Source organism: Pelodiscus sinensis, chromosome 2 (assembly GCF_049634645.1).
Source record: "Pelodiscus sinensis isolate JC-2024 chromosome 2, ASM4963464v1, whole genome shotgun sequence".
In the NCBI taxonomy this organism is placed as follows: domain Eukaryota; kingdom Metazoa; phylum Chordata; order Testudines; family Trionychidae; genus Pelodiscus; species Pelodiscus sinensis.
In genome coordinates, this window is record NC_134712.1 from 182,244,393 (window position 1) to 182,270,014 (window position 25,622).

Consider the following 25,622-nt stretch of genomic DNA (forward strand, 5'->3'; position numbering starts at 1 on the left):
GATTCAGGACAAGTTTATTCTCTTTTCCACTTCCTTGCCTCACCACTCAAAATACTTCAAGTGTCTCCCATTGGGAAAATTGGGCCTGACCGTAAAAATTTCATTGGACTTAAGGCAAGGACTTGGCCCTGAATGAAAAGTATGATGTCTGGGGTATGAAGCAGACCTAATGACATAAACAGACCACAGAGTTTCTCAATAGTTCCAAAGAGATCATCATGGATGGAAAAGTCCTATAAAGCTGAATAGGGATGAAGCTAGCAAGATATTATAAAAATGTAACAATGTCTTCAGAAATGACTGTAAAACCCTATGGGTACATCTACACAGCAACGTTATTTTGAAATAACTCGTGTTATATCAAAATAACTTAGTGTGCATCTACCCAGCAGGCAGTTATTTTGAAATATTGTTGAAATACTGTCAAGCTTGAGGACCTCATACTCTGACTCCTGTAACCCTCATTGTACAAGGCATAAGGGAAGTTGGAGGAAGAGTGTTCTATTTCGAAATAAGTGCTGTGAAGACGCTCTCAATTTCTAAATAAGCTATTTTGAAATAAACTACGCAATTGACATAGCTCAATTTGCGTAGCTTATTTTGAGGTAAGCCCTGCTGTGTAGAAGCACCCATAGGATTTAATAGCGAATGAAATCCTTTGAATCCTGAACAATTCTGTAGAGTTTTTGAGCAGAGATAAAATTCAGTGGTGAATTCTATAGGATTAGCCAAAATTCCATACAAGGGTTTTCATTCTGTATTACATTCTAGGGGCATCGCCATAAAGAATAGAGTGCTTCTATTATTTGCAGCCTCTCTAACATTTAGTTGTTTCATAGTAGTTTCCAAAGGCTTGTTACATTGATCAAAATCCTTTATAAACACTGCACAGAGACTACACTTATTTTCATACTGTGGCTCACTAACATGACTCAAACCAAATACATTTGAAATAACGGGCTTCTTACTCCGACTTCTGTAAACCTCATTGTATGAGGAGTAAGGGAAGTCGGAGGAAGAGTACTCTATTTTGAAATAAGTGCTGTGTACACATGCCCAAATTTGAAATAAGTTATTTGGACTTAAGCTATGCAGTTAGCGTAGCTCAAGGTGTGTAGCTTATTTCAAGTTTAGCCCTGCTGTGTAGACATGCCCACTCTGTTTCAATTATCTTCTAGTTTGGCAATGTCTGCAGTGTACATCTCTTAGGTAGTGATTTTTGGCTTTGCGTTAGCTGATCATTTGATTTGGCTCAATAATACTGCCTTTTGTTTGCACTTTCCTGCCTCAACTGGCAACATTGACCTTATGGTAGGAAATCATCAAAAGACAAAAGGTTAAATTAATTTGGTCCCAATCTTAGTCCCTATTGATGTCACTAGCAAAACTCCCATTAACTCCAGTGGAGGTAAAATTAGGCCCAAATGACCCAATTCCACATGCTTAAAGACTCCTAGGGTATGTCTACACTACAAAGTTAGTTCGAACTAACGGACGTTAGTTCGAACTAACTTTCCTATGCGCTACACTAGCGCTCCGCTAGTTCGAATTTGAATCGAACTAGCGGAGCGCTTAGTTCGAACTAGGTAAACCTCATTTTACGAGGACTAACGCCTAGTTCGAACTAGCTAGTTCGAACTAAGGGCTGTGTAGCCCTTTAGTTCGAACTAGTGGGAGGCTAGCCCTCCCCAGGTTTCCCTGGTGGCCACTCTGGCCAACACCAGGGAAACTCTATGCCCCCCTCCCGGCCCCGGACCCCTTAAAGGGGCACGGGCTGGCTACGGTGCCCGTGCCAGGTGCAAGCCTGCCAGCACCCAGCTAGCAGACCCTGCACCTGGCACGGCACAGAGCCACCCACCCGATGCCCCCCAGCCCACCCCCTCTTGCCGGGACCAGGCTGGCGGCTCCCGGGAGCTTGCCCTGGACCGCAAGAGGCGGGCACCTTCCTGGGCTAGTGCGGACATCGTGGACCTCGTCCACGATCTCCGCACTAGGCACAGGAAAGTGGTCGTCTAGGGCAGGAGAGCTGCCAGCCTGGCCACCCACGAGCAGGTGTGCATGAAAATCAAGGGGGTCCACTGAGACCCCCGACACTGAGCCCTGAGCTTACAATGGCCGTACTGGGTCAGACCAAAGATCCATCTAGCCCAGTAGCCTGTCTGCCAACAGCGGCCAACCCTAGGGACCCTGGAGGGGATGGACCGAAGATAATGACCAAGCCATTTGTCTCGTGCCATCCCTCTCCAGCCTTCCACAAACTTTAGGCAGGGACACCACTCCTACCCTCTGGCTAATAGGACTCCATGGACCCAACCTCCATGACTTGATCTCACTTCCCTTTCAACTCTGTTCTAGTTGTAGCCTTCACAGCCTCCTGCAGCAAGGAGTTCCACAGGTTAACTATTTGCTTTGTCAAGAACAACAACTTTCTCTTACTAGTTTCAAGCCTGCTACCCATTCCTTTCCTTTGGTGTCCTCTAGTCCTTCTTTATGGGAACTCAGGAAGAACTTTTCTGTATGCACCCTCTCCACCCAACCCCTGCTTTTAGAGACCTCTATCCTGTCCCCTCTCCGTCTCCTCTTTTCTAAGCTGAACAGTCCCAGTCTCTGTAGCCTTTCTTCATCTGGGACCTGTTCCCAACCCCTGATCATGTTAGTTGCCCTCCCCTCTCCCAGCCTTTCTCTTCCCCTCTCCCACCTCCTTTTCCCAGTCTCCCCCAGTTTTTTTCAATAAAGACAGAGTCAATGTTGGAAGAAACGTTATCTTTATTTTGTACATCAATAAGAAGAGGGGCTAGGGAAGGGTAAGTGGAAGGAGGTGAGGGAGGAATGGGGTACGAGCCCCCGATGGGGAGGACTGGGCTGGCTCTGCGGGCTTCTGGGGGTGGAAGCTCTCCTGCAGCCCCCCAATTACTCCCTCTCCCCAGATGGCAGCCTGCGGCAAGTGCAGCCGGGCTGATGGCCGAGTGGTGTGATGTGCCCAGTGTGGGCACTCAGGGCACTCCAAGCCAGAACTTCTTTGGAAGCGGGGCACCCCTTAGAACTGTGTGTCCGGGGTGGGGGTCGGGACCCTTTAAGTGCAGCCCTCGGCTAGCCTGAGACAGTATCTCCATGCTCTAAGTCCTCCTTTTATGCCCTGCCGGCACTGCTTCCGGCCATCCTTAAGCCCTGTTCAGAGTCCACTCAATGTGGACTTACTAGTTCGAAGTAGCAAAACGCTAGTTCGAACTAGTTTTTAGTTCTAGACGCGTTAGTTCGAACTAGCTTAGTTCGAATTAACTAATTCGAACTAAGTTAGTTCGAACTAGCGCTGTAGTGTAGACGTACCCCTAGGGATGTAGTAAGAACCATTGTGAGTAGAAATACGTGGGCCTTACATAGCAAAGCCCCACTTTGTGCAAAACTCAGCTGGCTCCATGGGAAAGAACCTAGCCACATTTTGTCCAACATTTGATATATGGGGTCCTATTCTCATTTACACTGAGGCCCCTTTGCACCTCTCTAGCAGTGTAAAGGGACTTGCAAATGCATGCTTATATAATGTGTGCCCTCATTAAGGACCCTTTATATTGTCGGAGCAATGTGAAGAATCTTCCATGTAAATAAGAATCAGACACACAAGGACTTGCCCATACAAACCAACCTAGACAAAATATAGCAATTGTCCAGTAAAATAAAAATCAAATCTAGAATAACCATGCCCAACATCAGCACTGCCCCCATCCCTCAATCCACCATCCTTCAGCAAAATTAGCAGATAATAGGTAAGGGTTTTAGATTATTCTCAATGTCCACAAATGCAAGTTCTGTCAGACGAAGATGGGGAGTGAGTTCTAGAGTCAAATGCTAGCCATCTCTCTGACATGCTCTTTTGGTCTTTCTTCCAAGCTGCCCTTTACAAGTGAGAAAAATTCCTGGTCCACATCCAGAGAAAGCTCAGCTCTTCTGTAATGTGGATAGCAAACTACAATCAGCTGATGGCTAGGTAGGTAGAGAGCTTTGATCACTGTTCCTGATTGGCTAAGAATTGCACACCCCTGTTATTTCTGTTATCCCATCTCCCTTGCCCTCCCCACCATAACTCACTTGTTTTCCACATTGACCTGTTGGGTCTTGTCTTCTAAACAGCAAGGTCCTTTGGTGCAAGGATGGTAATTTACCATATGTTTGTCCAACATCTATCATGGCAGGTCCCTGAACTGGTTGGCCTGCAGGCAATTCCATATTTATAAATGTTAAGTTCATCCAAAAAACCCAAGTATGTTGAAAGCCCATGATTAAGGTTTCATCGTCAAGCTGTCCGGAGTTAGGAAATGCTAGAATGAAGACTGGCTGTGCAATGTTAACCAAGCCCTTTTGTGCATATGCACGATGATGCAGCCTTTAAGCACAAGGTCACGTACTAGTTTTTCCACGTGACAAAGGCATACAGTTTGCCACTGGGTTTCACAGCTCCTTGCTTCCAGCAAAGGAATATAGAAGCTCACGACTCAGTTCCAGGACCTGGAGGGGAGTGTGCTGTAGTGGTTATAGGCCCATCTGCCCCTTGTGCCCACAGCCTGCATTTGTCTCCCTCTGCTTCAATCCATCTCACCCTCCCACATCCTGGTCCTGCCCACCTGCCCCTCTCTTTCTAACCCCCTTCCCACTCCATGGTTCCTGTCCCGCACCTTTCTTCATGGGCGATGGGTATCAGAGGCAAGGGAATGCAATGGCTTTCCAAATTGTCAAGCATAACCCCACTCACACTCTGCCCCCCAGAATACCTTCTGCTTCAACACAGCTCCCAGGCTGGGACCGTGCTCTGCCTGCCTTCCTGCTCCAAGGCCAAGGAAGCAGTGGACATGTGCTACCCCCCTTCCCCATGCTCTGAGAGGCTGGGGCTGTCTGCTTCCCACCCTGCACGTGCTCCCGTGGGGGACTGGAGGCTTTCTCCTATGGTGGTGGTCGGGGGTGGGGAGGAGGGAGGCTTGGCTCGTGTGGGAGGCGGTGCCTCAGGAAGATGGGGCGAGGCTGAGGGCTTGCCTCCTCCAGTTCTGTACTCACCCACTTCCCATGCCTTTCTTCCTTGCACTCAAGAATCAGTGTGAAATTCTGTGGCATACCATGCAGGAACACACGATATCATGGCCATACTGGGCCTTTTGACTATGCTATCATGAAATGGACGCACAGTTCACAGAGAGTGACTTGCCACCCGTTTGGAAGGGTTGAAATTAATGTAAACTTTTTTGGAGTCTTTGATGAGGCCTGAATTTTTTCAGATTCTGCTTTGTCCTTTTGGTATGAAACCTGCAGTATGTTGCAACATGGTAAATTTTCCAGGCTGGATGAACCTTTGGCAACCCCAAATGTAATGCAGGGAGCTTAACTCAACTCAACATGCCATCACTATACTACATTAGAATAAACTCAAATTGTAAAGAGCAGCTCAGAGGGGTGAGATGTGAGAAATTAAATGAATCAAAAGTGATGACAAATGCTCTGACAGTTCTGCAGGCCAAAGCCAGCCAGTGATACATAGCTCTGCGTCTGATCTTCTTTGCTCAGTACCCACTGCTAGAAATACAGTATAAAAAACGTCCCCGACTGTAGTTTAACCAGCTCTACACCTGCTGCTTTTTCTCCCTTGGGCTTAAAGGGACCTGTTTTTTTTTTAACTTCACTCAGTTCTTATGAAAAATATGAACTTGAAAGTTTCTGGAGAAGAAATATTTGTTTGCACTGTATCATTTTATTAACTTTTGGCAAATGTAACCAGGTGTTTTTTGGAAGCTCAAATAACAATTTATTATGTCTAGCCAGCAATTTCTTGTCAACTATGTACAAGTCAAATTCAAGACCTTCCCATTTTTCTACTACTCTTGCCAGAAAAAGGCTTAGATTTCCATTTCAAGTATGAACCCCCCCCCAAAGTACTTTACAAAAATAGGCCTCAGATTTTCTGACTTAAATAGTCCAAGCAGGCTGTATACTCTTCCATCACATTAAAGCTCTCTTCAGTCGAAGGCAGTCTCTGATATATATTCACTGTTGTATTGTAGCTGCCAGAACCACTGAAATCCATCACAGACACCTCCTTTCCAAAGGGCATTTAGATTACATAGTCAAGGCCCCAGAAGGCCTACGTCTACACTGGCCCCTTTTCCGAAAGGGGCATGCTAATTTTCAACTTCAGAATAGGGAAATCCGCGGGGGATTTAAATATCCCCCGCGGGATTTAAATAAAGATGTCCGCCGCTTTTTTCCGGCTTGTAGATAAGCCGGAAAAAAGTGTCTAGACTGGCCCGATCCTCCGGAATAAAGTCCTATTCTGGAGGATCTCTTATTCCTACTTCAAGGAATAAGGAATAAGAGATCCTCTGGAATAGGGCTTTATTCCGGAGGATCGGGCCAGTCTAGATGCTTTTTTCCGGCTTATCTACAAGCCGGAAAAAAGCGGCGGACATCTTTATTTAAATCCCGCGGGGGATATTTAAATCCCCCGCGGATTTCCCTATTCTGAAGTTGAAAATTAGCATCCCCTTTCGGAAAAGGGGCCAGTGTAGACGTAGCCAAGGTGTCTAGAGCAGTGCCGGGAATAGAATGTGGGGGTCCCAGTTTGAAGATCTAAGATTTAGGGATGAGACTAAGTCACTGAAATTCTCTGCTTCAGTTTCCTCTTCTGTACAAGTGGTATAATGATATTTGCCTACTTCATAGGGGGGCTGAGAGGCCAAAATCATTATTAGACAGCACTTTGAGATCCTGAGCTGTATGGTATATGTCTGTTTCTAGTACAGAAATGTGCAATATGCAATAGATGGTGTAGGTCTAACCTATATGGAATATGGTTTATCCTGGCTCTAGTTATACTATAAATAAAGACACAGAGGGTGCATCTACACTGCACCTGTAGGTCAAAATAAGATATGCAATTTGAGCTACACAAATTGCATATCTTATTTTGATCTAATTTCAAAATAGCTTATTGTCTACACAGCACCAAATTTCAAAATTAAGCGTTATTCCAAATTGTCCCTTAACCCTCGTGGAGCGAGGATTACAGGGACACTGGAATAGCGTGGCCGTTATTTAGAAATCTATTTCAAAATAATGGGCGTGTTTAAAGATGCAGAATAGCTATTTTGGGATACTTCCGGTATCCCAAAATAGTGCCGCTATCTAGACGTAGCCAGACTGTGCAGGGGAGCAGCTGTCAGTTGCGAGTAAGTGCATGAACCTTACACTGTGCATCACAACTGTTCTGCAAAATCATCATTGTCAGCCAGGGACAAAGAACCAAACCATCTCTTGGAGAGAGACTCAAGTCAGATGCCAGACTCAGCCAAGACTTTATACATTCTGCTTTGCTAATATACATTTATGTATTCCTTGGTTTCCTAAAAACAGTCTCCTAGCAACAGACTTCATGGTATAGCCTCCCACATTCTAGTGGGTGGAGCAGAGGCAATATGTCCATATCTAGAGGGGCACACATAACATTACCACAGGAACCAAGCAAAGGCGGTTTTGAATGAAGGCACAATGCTGGGGTGGGGGAGGGTTAGCCTTCATCAAAGGAGATGGGGGGGAGGGGGTAGAAAGGCAGGTATCATATAGGAGGATGGGGCCGGGTATGCTAATGAAATGATAGTTCTTAAGCAGTGGCTCATGACCCCTTTTAGATTGGGTCACCAGGGCCCGCATTAGACATACTGGGCCCTGGAGCTGAATTTGAAACCCAAACCCCATTATCCAGTGCTGAAGCTAAACCCTGAGGAGTTCAGCCCCCTTTCCCAGGCTGGCAGGGCTCACGTTACAGCTTCAGCCCCACGCAGAGTTCTGTAGCAATTTTTGTTGGCAGAAAGAGGTTGTGGGACAGTGAAGTTTGAGAACCCCTGTAACAGAACCATGGGACTGATGACATGAAGGCATCTCGAGCCTCTGAGCATGCCAAGAATAAATCATGTCAAATCAAGCTACCTAACTCTCTTTGATAGGATAACAGCCTTGTGGTTAAGAGGGAAGTGGTAATACAGTAATTCCTCGTTTAACACTATAGATGCATTTCTGAAAATGTTTGTCCTAAGCAAAAACGTGCTATACAGGGCCAATTTTCCCATTAAAAATAATGGAAAAGATGGGAGTTGCGTTTCAAGTGGTGGTGGCACAGTCAATTTTTTATTGGCGCTGGGTCGTCAACATCAACATTAGATCTCTAGCAACACAATATCTAGCAATACAAGTCGCCGCAATTTGTTAAAACACAAAGATAAACATGTGAGTGAGCGGAGGAGCGCTGTGATCACGTGTATTCATCCGCTCATGCGTATTACCACTGTTTTCACCAACTTCTACTGCTGAGCAAAGTAGTCCGCCACTTGATTATTTTTGTGTTATTTTGGGAACGGTCATGTTATTCGAAAAACATTCCCTCAAAAAAAATTGTGCTATTGTGAAAACGGGTTAAGTAGGCACATGTTAAATGAGTAATTACTGTAGATGTGTTATTTATCTTGACTTTAGTAAAGCATTTGATACCGTCTCACATTACCTTCTCATTAACAAACTAGGAAAATGCAACGCAGATGGAAGTTGGGTGCATAACTGGTTCACAGTCATCCTGAAAGGACATAACAAGTGGAATTCTACAGGGATCAGTTTTGGGACCAGTTCTGTTCAATATCTTCATCAACAATTTAGATAATGGCATAAAGAGTATGATTACAGTAAAACTCCACTGGTCCAGCATCCAATGGTCTGGCACTCCTGATGGTCCGGCACCATCTGGAAACCGGAAGTGCTCCGGCAGCTGGACAATTGGAGCTGCTCTGCCCTCGGCTTCCCCGATTCAGCTACTGCTGAAACTGACCAGCGGCTGACTCGGGGAAGCCGGGGGCAGAGCAGCTGGGGTGCTGCCAGATTGGTCCCGCAGCGCCTAGGGGCGCATCCCCCCCACTCCATCCCAGACCCCTCATAGCTCCCCCTTCCGATGGTCCGGCATATTTGATAATCCGGCACCCCCTGGGTCCTAAAGGTGCCGAATTACCAGAAGTTTACTGTATTAGATTTGCAGATGATACCAAGCTTGGAGTGATTTGCAAGTGCTGAAAGATAGGATAATTCAAAATAATCTAGAAAAACTGAAGAAATGGTCTGAGGAAAATAGGTTAAAATTCAACAAGGGCAAATGCAAAGAACTCTGCTTATGAAGGAACAATCAGTTGCACACATGCAGACTGGGAAGTGATTGTCTAGGAAGGAGTACTGCAGAAAGGGATCTAAGGGTCATAGTGGACCACAAGCTAAATATGAGTCAACAGTGTGACACTGTTGCAAAAAAGCAAACAACAATCTAGGGTAAACTAACAGGAGTGTTGCAAGCGAGATACGGAAAGTCATTCTTCATCTCTATTGAGCATTTATTAGGCCTCAATTGGAATATTGTGTCCAGTTCTGAATGCCGCATTTCAAGAAAGATGTGGGCAAAGGTCCAGAGAAGAGCAACAAAAATGATTAAAGATCTAGAAACATGACCTATGAGGGAAGATTGAAAGAACAGGGTTTGTTTAGTCTGGAAAAGAGAAGACTGAGGGGGGCATGCTAACAGCTTTCATGTACCTAAAATATTGTTACAAGGAAGAGGGAGAAAAATATTCACGATAGGACAAGAAGCAATGGGCTTAACTTGCAGCAAGGGAGGTTTAGATTTGATATTAGAAAAAGAAACCTTCCTGTCAGGCTAGTTTAGCACTGGAATAAATTGCCTAGGGAGGTTGTGGAATCTCCATCATTGGAGATTTTTAATAGCAGGTTAGACCGATTCCTGTTAGGAATGGTCTAGAATGGTGCTCTATCTTGCCATGAGTGCAGAGAACCGGACTTGATGTGCTCTTGAGGTTCCTTCCAGTTCTATGATTCTATGATGCTCACCATCCACACCGATCCTCCATTACTGCTGTGCATGCTGCTAGCTGCTGTCTTTCCCCCGCAGAGTGATGGGGTGTTATTACCCATTCTTATGTGCAATTGTGTAGACTTAAGTAAGGGTGCAAGTCAGTCAGAGACATCAGGGAAGTCACAGATTCCGGGACTTTCTAGGACCTCCGTGACTTTTGCAGTGGTTGGCTTGAGAGCAACCTGCGCAGTTTGGGCAACCCCTGGGCCAGCCGTACCAACCACTGTTGGGGCACTTCCAGCAGCAACAGGCATTTAAGCATGGGAGGGGGCACAGGGCTGAGGCAAGGGATTGGACATAAGAACATAAGAACGGCCGTACTGGGTCAGACCAAAGGTCCATCCAGCCCAGTACCCTGTCTGCCAACAGTGGCCAATGCCAGGTGTCCCAGAGGGAGTGACTCGAACAGGTAATGATCAAGCGATCACTCTCCTGCCATTCATCTCCACCCTCTGACAAACAGAGGCTAGGGACACCATTCCTGACCTATACTGGCTAATAGCCATTAATGGATTTAACCTCCATGAATGTATCTAGTTCTCTTTTAAACCCTGGTATAGTCCTAGCCTTCACAACCTCCTCAGGCAAGGAGTTCCACAGATTGACTATGCCCTGTATGAAGAACTTCCTTTTATTTGTTTTAAATCTGCTGCCCATTAGTTTAATTTGGTGGCCCTTAGCTCTTATATTATGGGAACTAGTAAATAACTTTTCCTTATTCACTCTCTCCACACCACTCGTGATTTTATATACCTCTATCATATCCCCCCTTAGTTTCTCTTTTCCAAGCTAAAAAGTCCCAGTCGCTTTAATCTCTCCTCACATGGGACCCATTCCAAACCCCTAATCATTTTAGTTGCCTCTCTCTGAACCTTTTCTAATGCCAGTATATCTTTTTTGAGATGAGGAGATCACATCTGTATGCAGTATTCAAGTACCATGGATTTATATAAGGGCAATAAGATATTCTCTGTCTTATTCTCTATCCCTTTTTTAATGATTCCTAACATTGGGTATGTCTACACTAGCCCCCTAGTTTGAACTAGTGAGGCTAATGTAGGCATTCGAAGTTGCAAAAGAAGCCTGGGATTTAAATATCCCGGGCTTTATTTGCATCTTCCCATCCGGTCACCATTTTTAAATGCCACTAGTCCAGACTAACTGCCCGCAGCTACATGCGGCAGTTAAACATTAATTCGAACTAAGTCCTTAGTTTGAATTACCTGTTACCCCTCATTCCAGGAGGAGTTCGAATTACCGTTAATTAATGCAGGGAGGTCTACAGGATCTGTCGAAAAAGGCTTTCTTTCTCGACAGATCCCCCTCTAGACTGCTGCTTTTTGCTGACAAAGTGCTGAGTCAGCAAAATGTGGTGGCCATTTTTATGCAAATTAGGCACGGGATATTTAAATCCCTGCCTCATTTGCAATGTCAACCTGCCTAATCTGCATCCCTCTGCGACAGAGGGATGCAGTCTAGACATACCCTAAGAGATGTCTCTGTCTGATCCCTGTACTCCTCTGCACCAATCGGCTTTCCCTCATCTCTTAGTTTAAAAACTGTTTGGGGTGAGAGCTCTAGGTGGCGCTTACCTTGGAGGGGCTCCCTGGATGCGGCAACATGTCCCTGTGGCACCTCGGCAGAGACGTGGCCAGGCAGCACCCCACGCTGCCTGTTGAAGCCACCCTTGCAGTTCTCACTGGCCATGGTTCCTAGCCAGTGGGAACTGCAGAATGGGCACTTGGGACAGAGGCAGCACATGGAGCCTCCCTGGCCGTGCCTCTGCCTAGGGGCAGCAGGGACATGCCCCCACTTCCAGGGTAGGGAGAGCAGAGCAGGGGAGGGAGCTTGCCATCCCCACTAGCCCCCTTCCTCACCAGTAACAGTGGCAGGCCCAGGCCACTCACTGCCAGCCAGACCATCCCTCAGCAGTGACAGAAGGAACTGGGCTACCTCCTCCCCAGACCAGCCACAACACCCCTGGACAGCCTCCTTCAGAGCATCCATGGTACCTCTGGACTTCAGAGCACCCATTTTTTATTCAGAGGTATATAGCACAAACCATGGACAGGTCACAGAGCCATGGATTTTTGTTTACTGCTTGTGACCTGTCCATGACTTTTACTAAAAATATTGTGAGTAAAACGTAGCCTTCGTCATAAGTACCCATCCAAATTGAAACTCAGTTGCCTTTGAAAATGTGGCCAATGTCTTCTCCTGTGCATGATAATCTATGCCTTTTTCCTTAGGCATCCAGTGAGTATATCAAATCAAACGTCTGTCTAGTGCACAGGCACATTGAATCTCTCTAAAGCAGCTGAGATGTTCTTTATGTTCTGCACAGATTATTAATTCTGCTGTGACAGAAAAGAAGATAAAAGGTGAGAGAAATCAGTGTGCTGCGCTTTCAGACACCTAGATGTCGGATGCACGTGGAATAAGTATGACGATTTTCTGAGTTCAAGTGTGTTTTGTTTCAGAAAATACTTTAGCTCTCGGGTTTCCCTGAAAGAGAAATACTACCTGGAGTGCCTCATTAAACATCAACTGACTAGCATGGTATGAAATTAATTAATTGGGGATTGTAACGGGGTATATCAACTCCTGCACTGAAGAGCAGGGAGCAAGCAGGGCCCAGCTGCTTGAGAGAGCCGCTCCTCCACAGCCCTACTGGGCATGCTCCCAGTGGCACCAGACTATAAAAGGCCCTGGGGCAGTTCAGTCTGGGCTGACTGTGGAAGGGGAAGGAGGTGTGGAGAAAGCTTTGGAACTAGAGGAGCAGGCACCAGGCTGGGAGAAGCTACCCCAGGAACCATGACCCTGGAGTAAGAGGGTGGAGAAGAACACTGTATGTGGAATGGTAGGAAGTAGCCCAGGGAGGAGAATTGTTTCCTGGGTGCTCAGTGTGTTGCAGCAAGATTCCCTGCTGAGCAGGCAGTGACCTGTTCCACTGCCAACAGGGCCCTGGGCTTCTATAGTAGGTTGCCCCTTGACAGGGATCTAAGAGTTAAGCCAAAAATGGTCACAAAAATCAAACTCTGCTCTCCTGATATCACCTTCTTCTCCTGTGCTTTGATCTGAGTTTGGGGGATCATACAAAACACAATTCAGCTAAAATTGTTGGCAGGTAAAACTGTGGAAATGAGTTAGTATTAGATGGTTTCCACTGAAAATCATAAATTCTCCCCCCCCCCCCCTTTGCACTTGAAACGCAGGACAGCATGACTGAGAGGTTCATGAAGCTCAGCAAACCTGCCCTGACTTACAGGTTCATAACCCAAACCAGGCCATAGTCATGTCTCAGGTTTGAACCAGATTCCTTGGCAGCCCCATGCAAAATCCATTTGTTTCTCTAGCTACTCTGGAAACTCTGCCTGTCTCCGTTGCACTGGTCCCATTGCAGGAAAGGAGGATGTATTTGCAGGAGCTGATTCATGCTGCTGTGTTCTGGCCAGGCCTTGTTTGGAGAAGGCAGTGAGTCCATCTCCTGTATGCATGCAGTCCTGGCACTTTTGCACACCTCTGGGCAGGAGCAGTAGGTGAATGGCTGGCTTGGGAAGGCAAGGTCTAGCTCCACCACTTCTGCCCAAGGCCCTGCCCTTTCCATACCTACTTGGCCACTGCCCAGCATCCCAGACTCCCCTCAGCCTGGCTGCTGGCCCCAGAGCAGCCAGACAGCTCCAGCTCCCTCCACCTCCGTATCAGCCAGGCAGCTCCAGCTCCCCCACCCCAGCCTCCATGTCATCCAGGCAGACTGGTTTCTCACCAGCTCCCAGAGCGCTCGGCAGCCCCATCTCTCCACTACCAGAAGCCCCGAGTAGCTGGGCAGCTACAAGGTCCGGCCCCCACCCCTCCCCGAGTAGATGGGAAATCCCCACCCCCAAGCACCAGTCTGGCCCCTGGAGCATCTAGGTGGCCCTGGTTCCACTCTGGTCCCTGAAGCATCTGACAGGAGCACTGGCCAGCAGGGCAGCCAGGCTGCAGCCCCAGCCTGCATAAGCCAGTGGTCAGTCAGCTGGAGTGTGGGTGGGACTACTTGGATCTTTTTGGATGGGCAATGCCTTCCCTTGCCTACATCACCCACTGCCCATGCCTCTGGGGGGAAGGGGGGAGGGGGACTAATTATATAACAGAGACAACAGACTGGCTACCTTGTACCAAGAGGCATAAAACCCAATCGCTTCTTGTGACAAAGCTAACAAAATAGGGGAGGGGATATGAAAAATTAGGGGCTATGGCTCTGGGCCTGACTTGATAGTGAGAGCGTTAGTCATGAATGAGAGTCTAATCCTCGTTCTTTCTCCAAGATACGGAGTGACATGGGTGCAGCACAGGTGAGGTGGTTCCACTTGTCACGAGAGGCCCCTGTAGAAAGTATCAGCACAGCTGGGTGTCACGCTGCCCAACACTCTTGACCTGGGGTTAGTAAATGGAGCAGGTCAGAGAGTGATAAGGCCAGCCAGTCTGTCATTAGGGGGATTCACTCAGCCATTGCCTCTTTGGGGCAGGTACCCAACTGGCGGTCAATGGGCTATAGTGGCCCCATAACAGCCTAGGAAAGGAATCCATCTCCCCTGTGCCAACCTATATCCTTGGGAGGATTTGAGCCTAAGGGTTTGCATAACAATTGCTGCTGGAGAGCGGTCCTTCCTAGCAGTGGCGGTTTAACATTGGGGTACTCACCTACCAAAAACTGGGGGAATAAGCTTGTGTCATCCTTATGCCAGGCTAAATTCCAAAATGTTAAATTAACATCTTGACGTTAGATTAAGGATCCACGGGGGGCAATTGTTTCTGTGCCCCAGGCTGTACAATGTCACTCCGGTAAAGGCTCCAGAACAGGATCAAGATTTCAGAGAGGGCATCAGCATTTCATTAAATGGGCTGTCACGAGTGAGAAGGAGCCCCTTCAAAAGTATCCATGAATGATGAATCCCAGATGCAGCTAAAGAAAATGACAGTGCCACACCTGGAGTATTCATCTGGCTCTGCAAACTGCAGGCACCACCAGTTCTGCAGCATGCAGGTGTTAAGAATGTGCCAATGGGCCAAGCGAGCATAATTCCCTATGCTCCCTTTTTCATTCTTCTCATTTTTGTCAAGTGTTGTTTAGATCACTGTTAAGGGAAGGGTGAAATGGTTCATATAAAGCAAATATCAATCTAAACCTTCATCCATCTATTTGATTTTCACTGAGAAAATCCTCTTATGAGGTTAAAAAAAAATCGATTAACTTTTGTTTTGTGGATTTTTAGTTTGTATATGCATCTCCTCTTGGTTTTCCAAAAGACGCCAAAATCTATTCAGCCCATGCAACCATCGAGTATTGAAATACTGCAAGCTGGAGGTGTCTGAAATCTTGGAGGAAAGCCAGCTATTGGGAACTCTGCAGTCCACTTTCCAGACCAAAATGGTTTAGCTAGAGTACAGAAAAGCAGCAAATGTTTGAATGGAGATCTACAAATCTTTTATATAAACAGCTCTTTCATTAGCAAATAGCCTGGATTTTTCTCTACATTTTAGCAAGCATTTTTCTTCTGGGCATGAAAAGTTCCCTGTTAAACTACAACTTAACACCTCCATCCTGAAATTCCTGATGTCTCTAAATACTCCAAATGTCTCCCACAGGTTCATGACCGCCTGGATCGTTACTGCTGTGGATTTCAGCCAGACCCTTCAGAACCCTGCAGGGAGGAAATGCTTCATGACAAATGTAGGAATCCTGCAGAGTTGGTCCTCGTCCACATCTTGGTACGATATGGCTAAAGAGTGTGTGTGCCTCCATCCTTTCTGTTTCAAACCTCTACATTTTATCTGTTTTGGTTATCTTCTAATTCAGTGGGATAATTGGAGTTATTTGGTGCTTAGTGTAAGTAAGAGTATAGTAAGTACTATATAAGTGTATCCAAATCTAGTCCCGAGAGAGCAGCAAGCACAGTGTGTGATTCTCTTTGTAACATTCTGCATCCAAAATGAAATGCAGCATGACAGCAGGGAGACCTCTCTCCATTTAAAGTTGCAGCACATAAAAAATAGTATGAGATTATCTCCTTTTGCATCAGAAGTACAAGTACCACAGGACATAAATCATAAGACTGGCTCCATACATCAGCAATACTCACATTTTATTCTGCCAGAATATTAAATTATATTCATTCTACACGAATTCTCATCATGAAACCAGATAGGTTGTTAATAAGTATGATCTTTGGATAGTAACAAAATCAAATAAAATAGGCCACTAAGAATGAAGCATGACATTGAGGTTCCTCAGTAATGTTGTTTAATGATAATCTGACCTTTGTTTTAGAAATCTGCTACAGGCCAATTTAATCCTTGGAGATGAGGTTAGTTTAACTGTAGGCACCTATCTATGATGACCCTCTGCATATTTTATTTGGTGCAACTAGTACATATGCTCAGCAATTTAAGACTTTCAGCTTAAATTATGGTTTTGCTACCAGTCCAAGGTGAAGGGTGGTGCATAGTTGCACGGGCTGGGCACAGACAAGAAGCTGGTCTCTAAGGGCACGTCTACACAGCAGGGCTAAAGCCAAAATGAGCTACACAACTTGAGCTATGTCATTTGTGTTGCTTAAGTTGAAATAGTGAATTTTGGCTTTTAGCACTGTCTACACTATAGGAAGGCCAAGAAAGAGCACTCTCCCTCCAACTTCCCTTACTCCTCATAAAATGAGGGTTACAGGAGTCAGAGTAAGATGTCCTCTGGCTCGTCATTATTTCAACATTATGTCAAAATAACAGCTTGTAGTGTAGACATGGGCTATGTTATTTTGGAATAACATCAATTATTCCAAAATAACACTGCTGTGTTGACATGCCCTAAGAGTTCATACGTGATCCATGGGTCCATCCTTTCTATGGCGTGTCATTGCTGTCAACACTAAATGTTCAAACAAACAAGCAAACCCCACCCCACTCTGCATACAAACTACCTTTCCTCCTAAAATGTCAGCTCAAAGAACCTCCAAAATTTGAACATCTTTTTTCTCCCCAGATCCGAGGCAGTGACCCATCTCGCCTGGTATTCATTGACAATGCAGGTAGACCTCACCATCCGGAAGCCAAACTCAACTTCAGACTATTGGAAGGCATTGATGGGTAAGTAGAGCAACAGAAGTGATTCTAGCTAAAAGTACAGGAGGGTCATAACTAGTGTTCCCTGTAAGCCATGCATGTAGGCAGCCAGCTAGGAGAGATTCAGGTGCCGCCCAGCAGATCAGCAAAGCAACCACAGCCGCCTACAGCCAGCAGCATGTGTTTCTACTGGTGGTGCACATCCATACATGCCTTGGTGCACATAACAAAATTTATTCTGCATATAAATGGGGGGGGGGAAATCAAAGGAACATTGGTCACAACCCATGCCATTGGAACAGTCCCTTCCTTTCAGGAGATAAAAGGCAGAAGTTAAGATTCTTCCATAAAAACAGATGTCTCTGGCAAGAATATATTGGAGAGATGGGGCTTGCCCTGTGTTTGTGAAGTTTTCTTTTAGACAGTAATTCTTAGGGCTCACCACCAGTAGAAAATCTGAGTCCTTTACTTCCCATATCCCTTGTTGATATCTACAGCTCCCCCCTCCCCTCCCTCAGGACTGTGCTAAAAATATTTGTTCTACATATACCAGTACTGAAAGCTGTGCAATCCCACAATGATATCTTAGGTTCTTGGATTGCCTTTTCACTCAGTCCTCAATATGGAGACTGAGGCAGGCCCTCTTTAAGACAGTGGAAAGGCTCCCATTGACTGTAGTGGGGTTTGGAGAAGGTGCTACATGCAGAGATCAGAAACACAATTATGGGGCCTCTGTTTGATCTAACATGCACTAATGTAAATCAGGAGTGGTGTTATTGAAATAAATGGCATTACTGAGGTATAAAATTAGAGTGAGATTAGAATCAGGCCCTATATGTGGATACTTCATGCAGAGGTGGATATTTATATCACACCATGGGGATGGCTGATGACTATCTCAGAATCTATAAAGTGTATTATTTTCCCTCTAGCTGGCAGCTGCCCAAAATATTCAACAGGTATTTCAGTGCTTCATGCGTCATTGCATAGCCAGCTTTCACACATTATCAGCCTTTTGATTTGAGATCACTTGGATTAATTTATGACGGCATTGTTGTGGAAGCAGCTTGCCTATTACAAGCAGATTTTTATATATTTTACATCCATTGTCATTTGTTAGCAGAAATGGGAACTACTCAAATCCCTGGATCAGAATCATCCTGGACTTGGGTTATCTGAAATCTGGACATAGCTCCAGATCTTGCTGCTTGAATCCCTTTGTATGTGCTAGGAAATAACGTGTCACTAGACACTTAGGCAACTTGTCCCCTAAGATTAAGGGGGGGATATGATAGAGGTATATAAAATCATAAGTGGTGTGGAGAGGGTGAATAAAGTTATTTATTAGTTCCCTAAATAGAAGAACTAGAGGACACCAAATGAAGTTAATGGGTAGCAGGTTTAAAACTAATAAAAGAAAGTTCTTCTTCACACAGCGCTTAGTCAACCTGTGGAACTCCTTGCCAGAGGAGGCTGTGAAGGCTAGGACTATAACAGAGTTTAAAGAGAAACTAGATAATTTCATGGAGGTTAGGTCCATAAAAGGCTATTAGCCAGGGGATAGAAATGGTGTCCCTGGCCTCTGTTTGTCAGAGGCTGGAGAAGGATGGCAGGAGACAAATTGCTTGATCATTGTCTTCGGTCCACCCCTTCTGGGGCACCTGTGCTGGCCACTATCGGCAGACAGGCTACTGGGCTAGATGGACCTTTGGTCTGACCCAGTATGGCCATTCTTGTGTTCTTATGTCCCCCCTAAAGCATAGCCCTTTAATATCAGGGTATATTTTTTCATACTGAATTGCTCTTTTGCCTCCTTGCTAAAACTGGACATAGACCTAAAATGAGGCTCCAAATACCCCCAAACACTGAAGCATTAATCCAAATTTAAATATTTTGGGCAAGGGCCAGATTTCTCATTCTGTGCTTATTAAACTGTTATAGCTTTCTATACCTCTGCAGCCAAGAAAAATAGTTAGCACCACACCAATGTTGTCTGCTATGCATAAAATAGGACTACTTCCAGCAACACAGAGAGAAATGGAGTAAACACTATTCTGCTGCTCTAGCGCCTTAGTTGTATGATTTTTACCTTTCCAAATCCTTTTTCCCCGCTCTGTTCTGATTGTCTTTATCAGGTTTCCTGAGACAGCTGTGACCGTGCTCAAATCGGGATGTTTACAGAACATGCTTCTGAAGTCACTCTACACAGATCAGGAATTCTGGGAAAGCCAGGGTGGATACCAAGGACTTAGACACTTGCTTCATGTCATTAACAGAAGAGGAGAGATCCTACTGCAGCACATTCAGGAACACAATTTGACAAGCTTTAAGGATTCTTCACTTTAAAACATGCTCCCTACAAGGGTGATACTCATCTGAAATAAAGAGCAAGGCTGCAACCATGGATATATACCTCAGTTCTCTAAAGCTCTTATGATCCAATGCTGATCTTGAATGCTTGATTCTTTAGAATCAAATTTGGCAACACATCCTGAAGAAGCAGAATAGATCCCAGGAAGAGAGCGCTGGGGGAAAGAATTTCTGACACTTTTCAGAAAGGCTGGGGAAATGTATTAACTAAGTACTCACTGAGCACTGACTCCCAACTTAGATTTTCAAGGGAGTTAAATCTTATTGAGATTGTAGGCACCTAACACCCTTAGTTTCCTTTGAAAATCTTATCTTGAATGTTAGGGCAAAATACTAAGGACAGCATGAAAAACATTAACTCAACTGTTTGAGCGACTGACCACAGCTCACAGAAGACAATGAGTCTTTTCATTGACTTCAGTAGACTTTTGATCAACTTTCAAAAATAGTCAATGAAGCCAGTTTGATTTGATACGTGAAAAAAGGGCGGGACCTCCAAAGTGAATTACATAAATTATGTAAGAGCATGTGACCTAAGATAGGTCTTCAATCTAATGTTGTACCTATGATACTGTAGGTAGATCAGTTAATGGCAACTTAGAATCTGGCCCATAATGCAGTGCTGCAAGCATCTAGCAGCAATTGCTACAGTTAGTATAGAAAGTACTTTGCAATCTTAACTCTTGATTTTCATACACTCAGTGATTCCTGAAACATTCAGTATTTGAGCTGCAATTTTCCATGCTAGGTCTGGAGTGAGTTTTTATTTTATTTGAAAAAGTATGAACTAAATCATGTGTCATTTTGGAGCTCTGGGAAAATTAACAAAAATACCTCCCACCGCTCTTAAATACCCTTTTCTGGACATGGCAGCAGCAAAATCAGCTGTCCGAAACTCAAAACCTTCCTTGGTTTGTAGGGACATATTTTTAAAATAAACAACTGCAAAATTACTTCTGACCATACTGTCTGCTCAGAATTTTGGCATAGCCGAGTCCTGTCTTATTTTTGTCATCACTGTACATGTGCCTGGCTGCTCCGACAGTGAGTGTGATTGTGTCTCTCTGGCTAGTACTGAGACAACATAGATGACATAAATTGAAAATGTCTCATGGAAAAATACACAGCAAAATCCTCCAAAAATACTGACAAACAAAATTGCAAGGGCAATTTTTTTTAAAAAAATTGGGATTCTGGTAGGTTAAAGGCTCTTTGAAATTTTCCTTTCTACAATATTCCTGCCATTCTAATTGCATATTTTGTATTTGCCATGTAAGCTGAGGCCAAGCTTTTCAGAAGTGACTCCAGGTGCTCAGCTTAAGACATGTGTCTCCAAGTGCTCAGCTTAAGACGTGTAGCATGGTGCCTCCAGGTGCTCAGCTTAAGACATGTGTAGCAGCCTGATTTTCAGACAGTGTTAAGCACCCATTCTCTGAAAACCAGGTTCCTTCAAGGTCTCCCAAGTTGGACGCTCAACTGAGGCACCTGTAACCATCAGCCACTTTTGGAAGTCTTGACCTACATTTTTGTAATAAAAAACAATCTTCTGCAGTGTAAACATATGTGCTGCTACCCTACAAATCTGTTTTGCAGAAAATGATCTCCAGTCAAGTAAAAAGAACAGAAAATACAGGAACTCGCCCTTTCCCCACCATATTCAACTCCGTAAGGTGTGAGCTTCAAAATTTAAAGAGGATAATATAAAACCAACCATCTAACAGCACAAGCAATTTCCCTTTCTCTCATTTCTTTGTAAGAGAAAGATTAAATGATACAACTGACGTTAGTGCCATGTTTATCAAGTCAAAACAATTGCTATTACTGTAAAAAAATTGTAGTCACCTAGGCCATGTCTACACTACAGATAATATCGAAGCAGCCACAGTCAATCTTCCAAGGTTCGAATTAGCAGGTCTAGTGAAGACACACTAATTTTAACAGAGGGTGCTCCTGTCGATGCCTGCTTCTACGAGGAGTAAGGGAGGTCAAAGGGAGAGTGTGCTCCTATCGACTTCCTGCAGTGGGGATGGTGCCAGAATTTGCGTTAAGATACTTTGACTTATGTAACTTCAGCTATGTTAATTGTGTAGCTTATCTTAATATGAACTCATCCCCTAGTGTAGACCATGCCTTAGACACCACATTGGCCTCCATACTGACCACACCATTTTAACACATGAAATCCTATCCCACTGAAGTCAGTGGGCATTTTACCATTGCTCTGTTAGAATCCTAGAACTGGAAGGGACCTCGAGAGGTCAAGTCCAGTCCCCAGGCCACACGGCAGGACCAATCACTGTCTACTCTAGATCATGCCTGATAGATGTCTGTCAACCTGCTCTTAAATATCTCCAGTGATGAAAATGCCACAACCTCGCCAGGCAATTTATTCCAGTGTTTAACCATCCTGACAGGAAGTTTTTCCTAATGTGCAATCTAAACCTCCCTTGGTGCAATTTAAGCCCATTGCTTCTTGTCCTATCCTCTAAGGCCAAGGAGAACAATTTTTCTCCCTCCTCCTTATAACACCCTTTTAGAAACTTGAAAACTGTTATATCCCCTCTCAGTCTTCTCTTTTCTAAACTAAACAAGCCCAATTCTTTCAGTCTTCCCTCATAGCTCATGTTCTCTAGACCTTTAATAATTTTTGTTTGCTCTTCTCTAGGTCTTCTCCAATTTCTCCACGTCTTTCTTGAAATGTGGTGCCCAGCACTGGACACAATATTCCAATTGAGGCCTAATCACCACACAGTAGAGCAGAAGAATGACTTCTCGGGTCTTGCTCACAACACTCCTGTTAATGCATCACAGAATCACGTTTCCTTTTTTTGCAACAGTGTCACACTGTTGACTCCTATTTAGCTTGTGGTCCACTATGACCCTTAGATCCCTTTCTGCAGTACTCCTTCCTAGACAATCGCTTCCCATTCTGTATGTGTGAAACTGATTGTTCCTTCCTAAGCGGAGTACTTTGCATTTGTACTTATTAAACTTCATCCTATTTAGCTCAGACCATTTTTCCAGTTTGTCCAGATCATTTTGAATTATGGCCCTGTCCTCCGAAGCACTTGCAGCCTCTCCCAGCTTAGTATCATCTGCACACTTAATAAGTGTACTCTCTATGTGATCATCTAAATCGTTGATGAAGATATTGAACAGAACTGGTCCCAAAACAGACCCTGGTGGAGCCCCACTTGTTATGACCTTCCAGCATTATTGTGAATGGTTCATTAATAACTACTCTCTGAGAACAGTTATCCAGCCAGTAATGTATCCACCATATAGTAGCCCCATCTAGGTTGTATGTCCCTAGTTTATTGATAATAAGGTCATGCAATACCATGTCAAATGCCTTACTAAAGACTAGGTACACCACATCCCCTGCTTCTCCCTTAACCACAAGGCTTGATATCCTATCAAAAAAAGCTATCAGAGTGTTTTGAGGTGATTTGTTCTTTACAAATCCATGCTGGCTATTACCTATCACCTTATCTTCCAGATGTTTGCAGATGAATTCCTTAATTACTTGTTCCATTATCTTTCCTGGCACAGAAGTTAAACTGACTGGTCTGTAGTTTCCTGGGTTGTTCTTATTTCCCTTTTTATAGATGGGCACTATATTTGCCCTTTTCCAGTCTTTTGGAATCTCTCCCAACTTCCATGATTTTTCAATGATGATAGCTAAAGGCTCAGATACCGCCTCTATCAGCTCCTTGAGTATTCTAGTTGTGTTCATCTTTCTCCTGCTCACCTCCTGTTGTTCTGGCTACTGTGTCCATGAGGAGCCCAAAAGAGGTCAATGACATCACAGGGATGCCTCATAATAGGAAGCATTATAGTCAGCAGTAAGTGTTTGCCAACTGAGTCCTCCTAGAGGAGGAGCTATAGGGCTAGAGACTGTGCTATACTCTTATGAGCAAAGAGTAAGCCATTATTTGTTCTGTGAAATGCCATGCACAGCTAGAGAGCTACATGAACAAATAAATAAGAATATTTCACAATTAAATCCACAAAAACTACTGCAAAAGTTAAAGTCCCAACAGCAACAGTCATTTGGCCATCTAGTATATGTGTAAGAAGCTCCATTCTTGTTTATTCTGGCTGATATATTTATGTTAATGTCAAACTCAATACCACAAACATATATGATGGCCAGTTGAGCTGAGTTCATGTTACTTTTAGAAACACAAACTTTGCATGCACTTTTTTGTGGGTTTTTTAATCTTTTCAGATTTAACATGGCATAACATGCAGCTTTTTGCATTTTTCTTCTGTGTTTTTGTAGTTTCTGTGTGGATAATAAATGAAATAAAAATTAAAGCTACACTAAGATGTGATACTAATAATACTCATCACTATGTGTTCTGAACAGAACCAAGATGAGGAGGGTTGTCAGTTATAGAGCATTCTTTCCTAGGGCTATGGCCACACAGCAATGCTTTTTCAGGATACCGGAGTATCCCAAAATAGCTATCCTGTGTCTTCACAGCAAGCCCATTATTTCTGGCTCACTATTCCAACGTCCCTGTAAACCTCCCTCTACGAGGAGTAAGGGCTGTTTCGGAATGGCTCTTTATTTTGAAATTTGGCGCTGTGCAGACAGTGCCAAATGATGAAATAAACTATTTAAAAATAGCATTGAAATAAGATACGCAATTTGCATAGCTCAAATTGCGTATCTTATTTAGAATTATGGTGCTATGTAGACCCACCCTAAGTGGCTGGTTGGTGGGTATTACCTACAAGCTCAGGGTCTAATTGATTGCTATATTTGGGTTCAGAAAGGACAATTCCCCCAGGTCACATTAGTAGAGACCCTGGGGAGTATTTGCCTTCCTCTCTGATGTGGGGCACACAGCAAGTGCTGGTTTAAACTAGAGTAAACATGGATTCTCTGCAAGATGACATCTTTACATAGAGGCTACATCTACATTGGCAAGATTTTGCGCAAAAGCATTTGCTTTTGTGCAAAAACTTGCCGTCTATCTATACTGGCCGCGAGTTCTTGCGCAAGAACACTGACGTTCTAATGTAAGAAATCAGTGCTGCTTGTGCAAGAACTATGACACTCCCGCTCAGGAATAAGTCCTCTTGCGCAAGTGTTCTTGCGCAAGAGGCCAGTGTAGACAGGCAACATGAATTTCTTGTGCAAGAAAGCCTGATGGCTAAAATGGCCATTGGAGCTGTCTTGCGCAAGAAAGCAGCTACACTGGCGCGGATGCTTTTGCACAAAAGCACATCTCTTGCGCAAAAGCACATGCCAGTGTAGACGCTCTCTTGCGCAAATACTTTAACGCAAAAACTCTTGCATTAAAAGTATTTGCACAAAATCTTGCCAATGTAGACGTAGCCCAAGATTTCAGGACTTCAGTAATTTAACTGAAGATTATAGGCCTACTGTGGAAGAGGTGGGTGAGGTAAGACTAAATCAGCAGTCCCAAGGCTTTTGAGGGTCACACCTTCCCCTTGTCTGAGTCCCCCACTTCCTACAGAGCCAGGGCCAGGATCAGAACTGCAGCTTGGGATGGGGAAAATGTGGAAAGGGTAAGAGGCCTGAGGATGGAGCTGGGGCCAGGGGCCGATGCTGTGGGTGGTAGTGGGAGCAAAGCTGCAGTAGAGGCCAGCAGCCATGGGTGGTAGTGGGAGCAGAGCTGCAGTAGGGGCCAGCAGCCAGGTCTACAGTGGGGACTGGCAGCCAGGCCCTTGGCTAGGTATGGAGCAGCACTGAGGCAAGGGACAGGGTCAGGGAGGCAAAGGGCCAAGAGTCAGAGCCAGAATCATGGCTGGAGGCAGTGCTGGAGCAAAGCAGGGGGTGGGTTGTGGCTGGATAGTGCTCCTTCCCTGCCCCTATGGGGACTGACCTGGCTGGCTGCCCGCCCCTCCCCCAAAATGTTCCTTTATGACCCTCAGGGGACATGTCCCAGTTTGGCAACTTCTGGACTAGATGATCATGGGCTATGAGAATGCTGATGTTGTAGATGTAGCTAAATCTAGGCTGTTTTTCAAAGCAGTGCAGGAGATTTAGCTGTTAAAATCAGTAGAAGATGTGTGGCTAAATCCTCAGAACTGCTTTGAAAATTGTTGTGTGTTGTATAATGTTCCAGCAGTGCCTTCACTCTGATTCAGTTAAGGCTGCGTCAAGCTTCCCATTTGAAACCTATATTTAGGGTTTTATAACTCGATCGTAAAAATTCACTCTAGCTTAAAGTCTCAT

At 44.7% G+C, this 25,622-nt stretch overlaps 1 protein-coding gene across 2 annotated transcripts in view; it reads left to right on the forward strand.

Moving 5' to 3' along the window:
* Window positions 1–24,922, forward strand: part of GASK1A (golgi associated kinase 1A) — a 70,215-nt gene extending 45,293 nt beyond the window's left edge. For both annotated transcript variants that reach the window (XM_006125572.4, XM_006125571.4), the window contains exons 3-5: window positions 15,569–15,691; window positions 16,959–17,062; window positions 19,174–24,922. In XM_006125572.4, the coding sequence (XP_006125634.2) occupies window positions 15,569–15,691; window positions 16,959–17,062; window positions 19,174–19,384 (438 nt within the window). In that variant the 3' untranslated portion in view covers window positions 19,385–24,922. The remainder of the gene's footprint in view (window positions 1–15,568; window positions 15,692–16,958; window positions 17,063–19,173) is intronic.
* The last annotated feature ends 700 nt before the right edge of the window (window positions 24,923–25,622 follow it).